Below are 14,173 nucleotides of genomic sequence, written 5' to 3' on the forward strand. Positions count from 1 at the left end.
AAAGATTAAAGGTCACGCCTAGTCCATGAGCAAGTTGAGTCCATGAGCAAGTTGAGTGATCGTGGTTTGCTCATTCATTCTTGACCTTCCATGTAAAGTGCCTTGAGATAATATTATGATTTGGCACTTTACAAATAAAATTGACTTGAATTGAATTGAATTCACGTCTTTAATAAGAGAAGGACAGACTGAACAGGGTGGACGTTACTTAACATGAACATTTTACTAATAATTGACTTTGGTGAATTTTATTTGTATGGACAAATGAAATGACTATTAACAAGAACATTTTATGGGATCTGTAGTTTTTTTCCTTTTGTTAAATCCTTTAGGTTTCAGGTTCTAGAGCTGAAGAAACGATTTGTCCTACAATATGGAAAGCTTCATTCTTTCACACCGAACCACGAAATGAGAGATTTTACTGAGTTACAGAAGCTGCTGAAGAGGAACAGAGGTTAGCCTGGATGCAACGTCATGACTTTGGCTCCCACGTCTGTTCAACTGTGCAACCCAAGCCCAACATGAGATAACTGCAGACAACTTCAGCTTACTGATACTTATTTTATAACTTTTTCTGGCATTCAGCCAGGAAACCTTTCTGCGTGATATAAAATGAGGATAAAGAAAAATGCCTGAAAATAATAAGTATGTCAAAAAATAAAACTGAATTTAATCCCCAGTCTCGTACACCATGATCACGCACCACGCTGGGTATGTGCACATTGTTGCGCTTTACCTCATCTGACTTCCTTTATGGAAGAATACCTTCACCAATAGAAATATATTTGTAGGATAAAGAGCGACATGACAACAATTCAAAATCTGGCAAAAAACTATGATTTTTAAGCTTCCATCGCCATTAGTTACCCACAATGACATGATCTGTTTACATTTATTTATATTGGGGTTTCTTTTGTTTGTTTTGTCGGACTAGAACCCAAATATATATTTAAAAGTTCTGGACAGATGCAGATGTGTGTTTGTGTGTTTGTGTGTTCTGTGTTTGTGTGAAATGAATGATTAGTAAAATTAGCATTTGTCCCTTTGAAATAAAAAACAAATCATTCACAAAATGTTAAATCAGTGTGGGGTCAATCAGGGATCATGAGCTTGATCCCACAATACACTGACTGTTGATGGAGCTCCTGTCTTTGAGGACAAGGAGATGTTTAAATGTCATCTGAGGTCACAAAAAGTAATTTCCAACTCTAGCAGGGCGCTAATGTTATAAACGCACAGCAGAGCTGCAGTCGCCCAGGGAGGCTTGAAGCTGCAATCTCAATTATTTTGACTACACTATGTAGATGTGGCACCATTTCTGGTGAGATTCTGCTGGCAGTGTGCTTCTCCTATTCTTATCACCGCCGACAGCAGAACAACAGCATAATAAAATCTATTGTGCAGCTACTTGTAAAATTCTCCTCCCGACAGCAAGAGCTTGTGGGACATTTCCAGAGATTAACTTTTTTTAAGTTGACACAGGAAAAATCCTGCATGACACTCAACATTTCAATGTAAAGGGTTTCAGATAACATTCACGGAAAATTTACACGGGTAAAGTGGGGACTAGATAACCGCCTCTCGGAATCAGCATATAGTCGTTATTAGTCTGTATGTGTGTGCATGGTACCAGGTTCTCTCATCTGCCTAAAATTACAGACAAATACATCAGTTTGTTATCGGTGGAAACAGCTGCTCAAGAGCTGCTTGTTAAATGGTGAACAGCCAAGGACCTGCAGCGAATGGCGACAAGACAAATCTACCTCTCAGGAAGATCTTTTCAGAAAACCACGACCTGGTCTCTCACAGGCTACTATCTCCACCTAGATCAGAAAATGAATTGCCGCTGTACATGTAAAGGATTCCCCCTCTTTCACCAACAGTACTTCACACCGCATTGTTGAACAAAGCGTAGCCTACAGCAACACACTGGTCTTCTTTATCCTTCATGAATTCAGGGCAGCAACACAGCAGGGTCGAATAGTGTTATTCCTGCTGAGGAAGTTGTGTATATGTGCATGTGTGCATATGAGAATCAATCTTTCCCTTTTCTGATGAGAACATGATGTACTGGAGGAGCAGAGATTTCCTTGATACCATCACACTCTGCAGCATCACACACACATACACACACACACACATGCAAAGTTACAGAGGGTGGTAGAGAGGGGCTAATAGCTTCTCTAAGGATGTGATCCGACCTAATTTGCATCATGCTAATTCCCTGTGGTGACTGCATCTACAAGACAACCATATTAATGTTTAGTGTGCGTCTGTGGTCTCATTCAAAAATAGTGTTGCTCTCAGGAACAGAAAGATAACAGTGCACTGTAAAGAAATAAAAAAAACGAGAAAGAGATAGTAGAGCGTGGAAAAAAGATGTGATTCAATGATACTAATCTCTTCGATATCCACAGTGAAACGTCCAAATTATTCTTTTCGTCTTTTATTCATGACCTGCGGGAAATCCTGACTTTACCCTTTCACCGCTTTGCTCCTAGTCAAACTCGATCTGCATCCCTCTCTCTCTGCACCTCTCCTGCATTCTCCTCATTCTTTCATATCTCATCTTATCATCCCCATGTGTGACACCTCACTGAGCTCATGCATTCACGAGTGATGGCTTATTTACATAAAGTATATAATGTAGGAGCAGTATTGGGGGTTGGGGTAAAGGAAGCAGCCCTGAGAGCATTGGCATGTTTGCTTCACCTTAATTACTGGTGATTATACTTTGATGGAAGTCGTGTCCACTTGAGAAATTGATTATGAGGGCTAAATTGATTCCCGCTGTTACATTATAAAAGGACAATTAGATTCATTAGCTTAGTTTGTACCCTGTCTTATAATATACTAAAGTTAAACATGACAACATAAACATTTTGTATGTTATGAGGTTATTTACAAATGAATTAACCAAGAATGAATTTAGAATTTCAGCACATTATCACATTTGGGATTTACTATTCAATTTCATGTTTGGTTTTTTTCCCCTCAGTTTTGTCAGATTCTCATAGATTTATTAGTGTTCTACAGCAGCGATTATTTCAGGTACAAGAGAAATATTCGACTGCTTTTCTCTCATAACCTGGTGTTACTGAACGTTTAAGGCCATTACTCTGTCTTTAGGATGGACTGTGAGGTGAAAACAGGTATTTAAGGTTATACTGTACATACGATATTCACTACCACTAGGTGTCGCAATAACGCCAGCACCTCACCAAAACAAAAATGCTTCAGTGACCACATCTTCAGTCTCGTGCCGGACATAACTCGGCCTCCCTTTATTTTCTCTATAAGCACAATGAATGTGGCCCCTCCAACAAGAGTTACCACAACTGAATAAAGTTACCTGGGTGCAGCAGAACCAATAAAAAGCAATCCAGCTAGCTGCCGTGCAGAGTCGTAAAATGGCTCTGTTGTTTCTAAATCGGCTTTAGTGTGACATAGCGTATGGCGTAAAATTCATATCCGGGTCAAAACCGTCAGGTCACAAGCAAACAACAATGGCAGAACCTGTGAATTAAATTAGGCATCAATACATTCACGTTTTTTTTTCAGCCAAGCAGGAGCACAAATTATTCAACTCATTTAATCAATTTCATTTCAGTCTTCGTATAGTCATTGCTTCTGTGCTGCCCTGCTAACCCTAGCTAGCTAATGTTAGCAAACATCAGCAAAAGACAAGCTTTGTGTCGCATCTAATCCAATCAGTTCTAACGTCTGTCTTAACAAGCAAATTCACAGGTTGGTGCTCCTGTCAGTGTCGGAGCCTCCACCTGTAATGTTTCAATCGATCAATGTGTGTTTTTAAAACTCTTGCAGCCCCAATCATCATGCATAGCCCTGCCATGCGTGGTGTAGTTTCTGGACTAAAAGCATCGTGGTGGGCAGGTTTATCATGTTTGTCTGTTCTGTGGAAAAGGGCTCAGACACTCAGACCAGAAACCAAAACAAAGGACGAAGTCGATTGGGTTACAACAAAACCACATTTTCTATATAGGACTCTATTACTCCACTCCATCTCGCAGAGCTACTGCACAACATGATGTAGATGGGTTTTCTGGGCTAGAATATCCTCTGGCTATGTTCCTATTGACCCCACAAAGTTATCAAATGAACACGGTCAGTGTTTCATAACTGCATTTTTATGTGTGAATACTAAAAGCTTCTTTGTTTGTGCAGTGCCTCAAGGTCTTACAGTCAAATGTGATCAATAGTACACAAGAGTAAACAGAAGTTTAGAAACAGAAATATTTCTTCAAATGCAAAGACTGCGAAAGTTGTTAAGAGTCACTTGAGAAAATGTACATGTAAATACTTCTTATTACTTATGATCAACTATGTTTTCTAATAAATTAAAAGCTGTTTTGAACCAAGTTGAAGTTTTTATATATGACTATCTCAACTCAAGGGCAATTCAATAGCTGTGTTGGAGCTTTTGATCGCATCTTACTGAGAAGATGGAGTTGGCCCAGTTCCAGTGGTGGAGGATATTCTCACATTCTTTATTCAAGTCAAAGTCCAATGCAGCAATGTACAAATAATGTTACAAGTAAAATCTCAAATAACTGTAAAGACGTATTATTAGTAAATTAGATTTTAAGTCTAAAATGTTTAAGTACTTGGCCTGTATGACATATTATTATCTTTCACATTATTAAACTGTTAATGCAACAATATGTTAGTAACATTTTACTATTGTGGCTGGTTGAGCTGGAGCTTCAGCTTGACAGTTTACCTATGGTTTGGGCCCCCTACAAATGGTCACAACATTAATCTGGGGTCATTACATGATAAGTGACTTCTGCATCAGAAATTCACTTTTTGATGCAACAGATATTTACATGAAACATAAACGTTCCGATGTCTCTTTTCTGGAACTATAAACAATTCCTAGATATCTTAATGTCAAAAATGTGAGAAGGAAAGCTGCTTTTTGTAGGTGACTACAAACCATAAAGGTTAAGAACATGTTTTTTTTTTTACCTTTAACTTTAAATATCTTAATATGAAAGTAAGTAACATGATGGTATGAAGATAACATAATAGAGAACACCCTCAGAACTATAGTAAAGGTAGGCAATGAAATAGGCCTAAAGCATAAAATGAAAATACGAAAATAAACAGACAAGTACATCAGAATTGTAATTAAAGAACATTTTAAACTTTCCATTTATCTTCACAGACTCCTCTTTCTTGCACTTACAAACAGAATTTTGGAAAACAATCTCGAAATTTAGAAGTTCCTTTTTATGGACAGAGATACTATTGAAGATGAAAAGTAAAATTAAAATCATTTGTTGTGATCACCCAATCTTTTATTAATGCTGTTGAATAAACATAAACATAAATCCATGGGTCTGCAACAATGGACTGAATCAAATTTGTGCAAATGTCAACTCTCTGTTGTTGACTAACAATCGATGGAGGCAGACGTTTGAGGCATTTGGTCTTTTCGAGTTTAATTCAATAACATTCACACTGAGTTCCTCAGCAATTGCTATTGATGGCTGCTAAGAGCCCGGTCTCTCACAGACTGCTCAGTAGATTGGTTGCTTCAGAAGGGCTTCAAATATCTCTAGAGTGCACTACAGTATTTCAGCTTGTTTCACTTTCTCTCTGAGACTGTTCTTGATTTGACAGTGGAGGTGTTTGGATTATTGGATTGTGAATCAGGTTTCCTCAGTACAGTATAATATCCACACAAAGTACACAAAACCCTCTTACTTCTCAAATTAACAATGAATTGTGGTTAAAATGTATTCATATGAAGCTTTAGAAAAAACTAAATGATTCCAAGACTGAATAAATGCCATGGCATGGTTTGCTTCTGACACATTTAGAAAAAATGATTAATAACAATATTACAAGGTGGCTCTTTGTTTTGATAGTGTGTGGGAGGCTGGTTATCGTAGTAGGGGGTCTTGATGAAGCATTATACTGTCGTCATCTTTTGTATTTGTCACTAAGGATTTTTTGGGCGTCTCAAAATGCAAATTTCAATAGAATGCCCGTAGAGCTCATACGCCTGCCAGGGTCCAACAGTCCCCTTAAAATATTTAAACCATCGCTGAAGACCCTCTTCAGGAATTTACCCGTTCGGGATCAATAAAGTATGATCGTACTTGGATGTCTGTCCTTTATCCATCTATCTATCTAGTTTTTTCTCTGTTTTTTAAGCACTTAAGGTCAGACTAAGATTAGACTTGACTTGACTGGACCTAAACACGCCTTTCATCAAGGTCCATGAATTATTCCCTGTGAAATCAGTAATTCATCTCACAATGTTAAAGAAAGTGATTAAAAATACTTGCCCTGATCCAACCCAAAATTGGATTGGTTCTTCCCTGACCCAATCCTTCCACCGAGGTTCGTGGAAATATGTCCAGTAGTTTTTGTGTAATCTTGCTCTGGAACAAACACAAAAACCAACCAACAAAAAAACCAGACAGGGGTGAAAACATAACCTTCTTGGCCGAGGTAATAACACCACGTCCACCTTCTCTGCAGAAGCAGTAGCCGATTCATGAGCAGCATGTCTCATAGAAGCCTCATCTCATTTAGCCAACAAGGTGTTTGTTAATTTTCCAGCTGTCCTGGGCTAAAAATATGTACGTGTCGCTAAGCTCCTACCTGTGTGCACGGACCTCGGCCCTTTAACGCTTTGACTCTCCACGTACCGTAATCAGAGAGGGGACGAGGTGTCATGTCATTCAGCCCACACAGCAGTCTCTGCTGTCCGCAGCGCCAACAAGCTGTGTCCATCCACTGCGAGGTCTCACAGACACGTGGGAGCTGATATCCTGTCCCATCTGCTGGAAATAAAAGGTGTGAATAAGAAGACACATCACATTTGACATTAAAATGTACAATCCCTGAAGAACAAAGGTCAGTTTTGATAACAACAACTGTACCAGAGAGCTAATATGTCTGACAGCATCATCTTCTTTCTTTTATTGTGAAGAGAAGCTAACTGTCGGATACATGACCTCGAAATTTCTATTATAATTCGACAACTGTTAATGTGGGTGAATGTTTCTGTGGCAATGAAGGAGGATCTGGGAATCAGGAGTGGGGGTGTTACTGATACCAACAGCGGTCTACATTACTTGCACACGTTTTGCACATTTGGGCATTATGAGGCTCATTCTGTACAAAATGTATTAAAAGCACCTAAATTAAATACCTGAATGTGTGAAAAGTTTTTGAAACAACATTTAGATCAAGAATATATTATATTTACAGAGAATATATATGAACATAAAACAAAAATACATTTTAAAACTCAAATATTTGAGGAAAAAAGATTTTGTTTGCCATCTGTCTGTTTTTAAGCAAGATTAAACAAAAACCTCTTAACGGATCATCACAAAACTTGGTGGTCAGATGTTCTGTGGTGCAGGTAAAGAAATAACCCATTATATTTTGTTGCCGATCCAGATCAGGGGGGAAATAAAAGCATGTTTTCTTTCATTTTCTTTATCATTGAGATAGCAGTGTTTTTTGACATTTTCTCAATTTTCAGGGCATAATTAATGGAGGGGAAAAAAATCTGACACATATAAGGAACTGATATCTATGGGTGTGTGATATTTGGTGCAGCTTGATTAAATTTATTGTGACAATTGGGCCTTGGTGTAGGTGTGTGCTCTACTGCTCTACTTCTATTATTATTTATGGTTCTGAACTGGTTCAGCTCACTCAGTCATGATGGAAAGTTTTAAAAGAAAGGGGACCAAAGGCAATATAACATTCTTCTTGCCAAAACCTGGTGGCCACATTACCCATAATGCATCTCACCTGCCAACAGTTATTTCAAAGGCTGAAATGTTAAGTGGCAGCTAATGTAGCCTCGAGCCTCAAGCAGAAATATTGAGCGGAGTAGTAAAGTCTGTTAAACTCGAGTCTTTCTGACTCCACACTTGCAGATTTTTGACTTCAGACCCTGCTGACATCACTTGCGGCAATTTATCACATCTTCCATATCACGCTCTGGAGCTTTATAAGGCTTTATAACTTTATAACACGCATCTTCAATCTCAAAGAAAAAATACTCTTTTTACTATCTTTACTTACAACTAAACATATGCAGTCACTGGGCAGAATAACCCATGTTCTCAGTGTTTCCAAAATCCTGGTTTACATCAGCAACATTTCAGCAGCAGAAACACATGACAACATCTCATGAAGCTCATCATCTTCTCTGCTTTGTGAAGGTGTAGAACACGCTGACTGAAAGCAACAGCACTGACCTAATGGTGTTTTGAAATGCCAGCACTTTAATTTGAAGATTCAGCTGGACAGCATGTCATGGGCTGTAACCTCTGAGCTGTCGTTTCCTCTCCGGCACGCTGTACAGTGTGTGGCCTTAAAACTTCTATCAGGTGCAGCCTGACCTATGTGGTTGGACAGTTGGTGAAGCTGACAGTAACTGGGACCTTTGCCACAACGATGCCTGCGCTGAGATAACGTCTGTCCTACCTCTAAACCCCTGACACTTCGACAGGAGGGCAGTCACGCACTAATCCCATCTGTGGCCACAGACGTGTGTACAAACATGACCAAAACTGATGCTAACAGACAGAACACTTCTTTCATACTGGATATATCAATTCAAAGGGGAAGTCTATGCTCTGGGTTCACATATATTGAACATTGTTTTTGCTACAGTGGTTAGCACTGTTGCCTCGCAGGAAGAAGGTTGTTGGTTCGAATCCTGGGTTGGTAAGAGCTTTTCTTTTTGGAGTTTGCATGTTCTCCCCGTGCCTGCGTGGGTTTTCTCCGGGAAGTCCTGCTTCATCCCACAGTCTAGAGACGTGCAGATTGGGGTCAGGTTGATTGAAGACTCTAATTTGATTGTAGGATTGTGAGACTAAATGGTTGTTAGTTAACCCTACGATACACTGGCAATAGTATAGTAGTGTATAATGCCTCTCGCCCAAAGCCAGCTGGGATTGGCTCCAGCCCCCCCTCTACCGTCAAAAGAATAGCGGCATACATTTAGATTGATGGATGGATGGACGGACGGACTGGACAGACAGACAGATAGATTGATGATGGATGTTGGGCCTGCGATACACTGGTGACCTGTCCAGGCTGTATGCTGCCTCTCGCCCAGTTTCAGATGGGATTAGCTCCAGCCCCTCAACAGGATAAGCTGATGATGATGGATGGATGTTTTTTTTGCCAATTTTGAATATTTCCAACTTTAATGTCTTTGTTTTTCCACCATTACAGCAGAACACGCACAAAAAAGCCTCAAAAACCAACGAACATGACAGAAAGCGACAGCAACAAATGAATATTTGCCAAGTGTTTATAATGCAGCGCATCTCCATGCAGGTCAGGCTCAGCCAGCTGCTCATGAATACAGTTGTAACTTGGACGGGAAGTTGTGTGTGATGAAGTTTTAGAAAGCTCAAGGTCACTTCCTGTTTATTTGCGCTCGGTAACATACTGGCTGTCAGACCATTAAATACCTGGCTGACCCCTCCGTTCTGGCTGTGGCACGCTAACATGACAGTTACTGTATTTCATTTCATATTCATTTGAATCATCATTTTCTTCTTTGACTCTGTAGTTAACTTAATGCGTAACTCTCCTTGGGTTGTCCACTAATTAGACGAGGTCACTGCACAATTAGGAAAGTAATAAAATCTTTTGCTACTTTATGGACTACAAATATGACGGCCAAGGCATCAATCAAAACAGTTTTAAATTGCCTGCAATCAGGGAGGTTTTGGGGGGGGGAAGACAAAGCTGTTAGAGCAGTGAAAATTGTATTGTGGCACTGTAAGGATTTTAGATGAAGAAGATCTTTACCGAAGGGCCTACTTGAAAACACAAAGCATGAAAATAGGTAGGAAATAGACAGTTTTGTGGATGTGTTGTAATTAGCACTGAACTTCTTCTAAGCCATAATTAGTCCGGGTCCATCCTCGCTCGTTCATCCTCCCTCTCGTTCTCTCGTTCAACAGAAGGAAAAAATACACTCAGTAAAAGAGAGGAGGATGGCAACTGAAAACAACACAACTCCTTTGGATCATTAAAATGAGAAAGTGGAAGAACAGCTGCTTACAACAAAATAAACACATTAACACCAATGCTCCGCAGTGTGCAATCACAGGAGCCTGAAGAGACAGCTGTCCGCCTTTAATTACAATGACGCTTATTTTCTCTTTCGCTCTTCTTCAGCGTTTTCTCAAGTTCCCAGACAGTTATTGACAGTAGTTAGGTCTTTTGGCATCTTATATCTTTCTCCTGTGTTGCTACCTAAAAATAAATGTGAGACTTTAATCCATATAAGAAGAATTTAGATAGATGTGATAACAAACACAATTCTTGTGGCTTTCTGTTAGATTTAGAACTCCAGTCAGTTAGTTTAGCTTAGTATAGGACTGGAAACAATGGGCAACAGGTAACTTGTCTCTGTCCAAAGATAAGCTAGAATAGCTAGACACTTAAACGTGTAACTACTATGGAACTCAGTAGAGTGCATACCTCCTTCAAGGCCCCTTAAAATTCAATCAAGCAGATTTGTTTACATCAAAATCCGTAAAATCTTTTCCTGGGAAATTGGTGAAAATGTCTTAATACACCCCATCTTGCAATGTCAAAATGTAATGTTTTTTTCTTGGCCAATGTCCCATCCTTTCAACAAGTTTTGTTGAAATCCGTTCAGTTGTTTTTGCTTAATCTTACTGGTATCAATCTTCTCAATTAACTTTCAGCAAAAAAACTAATTCAAAACGTGGAAAAACTCCTTAAGAATATAAGTGAGAAATAAGGATGAAATAGAACAACAGGACAAAGATATTCTACATTTTTTAGACAACTTAATTTATCGCAATTTTCTTCCACAATCGCTTCCTCAAAAAAGCACATTGGTGTCTTTTCCAACCCATCTTTTGTATCTCTCCTTCATTTGCGCCAAAAGATCTTTTTTTTACATTATGAACCATCCTCCAAACTTTATCCTTTCAATATGCACTTTTTCTCTCACACACATGTTGGCTGATTACCACAGGAAAAAAATTGATTTAACAAAATATAATAAGTCTCTCTGAGGTTTAGAGCAAAAGCATTGTGCTTTTGGTTCAGCATCTTGTTTCTAGTAAAAATGCAGCCAAACATTGTGGGAAGGAGACACGAGGAAGAGGCATGTGTTTTATAGGAATGATGCTTAATTACATTCAAAGCTGCCATTTAGCGTCCATTGTCCTGCCTGAATGTTGGCAGACCTCGGCACAATGTGTTGACTGCATCCTTCCTTTCTCCTTCTTGATTTGTTTTTCTTCCCCCCTTTTAGAGTTACACAGCATAACCATCCCCAACCCTTTATAATTTCCCCCAGTAATCAGTCTGTTCTCTTTTTTTTCATGGCAAAGCTTTAATCAAACATCTCGCAGCCTCTACCAGCCAGAAATGTGTTGTTCCGACTGAAACACAAAAAAGCATGCAATTACTCCCAGAGGATCTGTCCCTCCTCTCCGCTACAGCTGCAGAAAAGAGGGCACTATTCCAAACACGTCCTCCTCCGTTCTCTCCACTTTCCTCTCTTCTGTGTGTTGGAAAATGAGATCACCCTGTCCAGGCCATAATGACAGAGGACGTAATGTTTTTTTTTCTCTTTCCAACATGTAGAAACACTTAGTAAAACAGTAGGTTGCTGCTATTATCTTCTGTGGGAACCTCACGTTATGATAAATAAAAAGGGTTTATCCTGTAATTTCATTTGCCATTTTTAAAAAGGTAAACATCTGATGTTTATAAGCTAAATATGTATAACTAAATGTCAGAGAGGAACCGTATCTGAGGTAAAGTGATGTGCCGGCAGTCCTTTTGCATTTACAGAAAATCTCTTGTAGCAGGTATAAGGTGTGGGGAATAGAATTAAGTAGTTTATTGCTCATCACCACAATAATACTAATCCAACACGATCCATTGTGTCTCTAGTCTTGAGATGACAATATCTATTGAATAAATAATTGTTACCAAAACATGTGAAAATGTGCTAACTGGAAGAATAGTCTCTAATCTAAATTGCTCTCTTTACTGAAACATGTCCTCATTTCTTTCAACACCAAATACAGCAGGGTACGCATTCCGGCTTTCATCTGGCGCAGGATGGAAACAACCTTGCTCAGAAAAAACTTCTTCCTTGGTGCCAAACTAAATTATATGCAGGCAGGCAAAGTATTTAGCATAGATTGTTGCTCTTAAACATTATCATCATTATTAATGAGGTTCTGTTTAGGCCTGTTTAGAAACACCGGGCACACAGCTTTCTTTTTGCTTTTAAATATTGGAGAGGACTTAGCTTTTTCCAAGCAACCACGACATTAAATGTCCAATTAGGAGTTCTCGTGGTGAAGACAAAAACAGACTTGCAGCATTGTATATGTGTGAGTCAGAGCCTATGTCACACAGTGCTTTGCAAATGCAACCACCCATTGCCTTTAAAACAGCAATGGTTCTCCTCGTACAGTTTTGGCAGGTAGGTTGTTCCAACGATCTCTGAGATCTTTCCACTGTTTCTCTGCGGATTTAGCCTCAGCATCATATAAAATTGTTAACTAGAGAACTTTATATTCAGTGCTTAAAGTTGTCTAATGCGGTACTTTTAGAGTTTAGATTACACATGGTGCTATGCAACCATGATTAGAGACATATTAAATGTCTCATTAGGAGATATTTTCTTGCACATCTTATAATGAAGACAAAAACAGAGTTGCCGAATTGGCAGCATTGCATATGTGTGAGTCAGAACCGGTATCATACGGGATGTTTTATATATTCATACTGTGCCAACTAATGTCTGCCAATACTGTTGTCAATGTCTGTTGAATACTGGCTCTTTTTTGGCTTTCATTGTTCTTTGTATTTATATTTAAAAAAAAATAGAAGGTTTCAATGTTCTTTGTTTTCGTAAAAAAAAAAAAACTTAATTATGTAACTGAAAATTCTGAAATTAAGAAAATCTTGACACTTCCTCCCTTTAGCGTAAAATATATTGTGAACAAGAAAACTTAATTTTCAGCAAATTAAATGATACTTTAAGTCGCTTATTTACAGTTTTCCGTTTATATCGTTCACGGTGGAGCAAAGCCTCCTGGGATTTTGAGTTCGTGGTTCTCGTCGGGGTTTGTCAACGTGCTGCTTGTGAACGCACCCTGTCGCGCCCCCTCTGATTGGACGCACAGCCGGTGAGGAGGAAAATGGGGGACGACCTGGGAGACGAGTGGTGGCAACACGAGGGTAATTCATTCATCTCATTTCAGCTCCGTTACCGCGACATGTTCAGTGTTTTCAAAGCCTTGCGGTCCGGGAGGTTTTTGCTGCATCACGATAAGCCGGTTCCGGACGTTAGCATGTTGCTGCCGTGAGAAAGAATGAGCTGTAGCTAACTGCGAGCTAACGTTTGCTAGCCAACTCTGGCTGTGGCACGTTGGAAAGTTTCACGTCTGTGTGTTACCATGGTGATAACTATGAAACATAACAGTACCAGGGAGTGTGTGTTTTTCTTACCTGCGACTTTCAGACAGAGTTGGAGTCGGTCACACAAGTTGTTATGAGCAGACGATGTGTAACACGTGTGTGTGATTGTGTCTGTGTGGGGGGGTAGCTTCACTCTAACGTCCCCTCTCCCTCCACTGAACGTCACAGTTAACTGTTTCTCATCCATACACTCAGTTGTCAGGTTTTTTTTCTGGTGCCTTTTACCTTCATCTCCACACAACAACAAGAGGAAGCTCCCTGTGGACACTCCACACAGCCCCATGCACTCTGCACACCAACAGGGGGCACTCCTGTTCTTCAAGGACTGTTCACCTGAGCATGTTGGGACAGTGTCGTGTGTTTTAAAGGTTAAGTGTGAAAGGGATCTATTGGCAGAGATTGAATATAAAATACTCCTAGTGATGTTTTGACTAGTGTCTTTCATCTAAATTGTACGAATTGTTGTTTTCTTTACCCTAGAATGGACCCTTCATATTTGAATACTTTATATTTACATCAGGAGCGGGTCCTCTCTACGGAGGCCTCCATGTTTTTTACAGTAGCCCAGACTGGACAAACTAAACACCTTTTGAGTTTTTATGACAACAGAAGGCTACCACAGGTTCTCTTTCCTGATTGGAAGGGAAGGGTGGGGTGTATTCAGCTGCATCAT

The 14,173-nt window shown here is 39.5% G+C and overlaps 1 protein-coding gene and 1 long non-coding RNA gene across 2 annotated transcripts in view; one reads left to right on the forward strand and one right to left on the reverse strand.

The window, feature by feature from the left end:
* Nucleotides 1–5,240: 5,240 nt before the first annotated feature.
* On the reverse strand, nt 5,241–13,680 carry LOC118119948. Its single transcript, XR_004698163.2, has 3 exons — nt 13,531–13,680; nt 6,684–6,815; nt 5,241–6,413 (listed from the first exon to the last, which is right to left on the reverse strand). It is a non-coding gene; the product is annotated as an uncharacterized LOC118119948 (long non-coding RNA).
* Nucleotides 13,133–14,173, forward strand: part of cmss1 (cms1 ribosomal small subunit homolog) — a 31,779-nt gene continuing 30,738 nt past the window's right edge. The window contains exon 1 of the mRNA XM_035174447.2: nt 13,133–13,260. Coding sequence (XP_035030338.1) covers nt 13,221–13,260 — 40 coding nt within the window. The 5' untranslated portion in view covers nt 13,133–13,220. The remainder of the gene's footprint in view (nt 13,261–14,173) is intronic.

The sequence above is a fragment of the Hippoglossus stenolepis genome, chromosome 13, assembly GCF_022539355.2.
Source record: "Hippoglossus stenolepis isolate QCI-W04-F060 chromosome 13, HSTE1.2, whole genome shotgun sequence".
Classification (NCBI taxonomy): Eukaryota; Metazoa; Chordata; class Actinopteri; order Pleuronectiformes; family Pleuronectidae; genus Hippoglossus; species Hippoglossus stenolepis.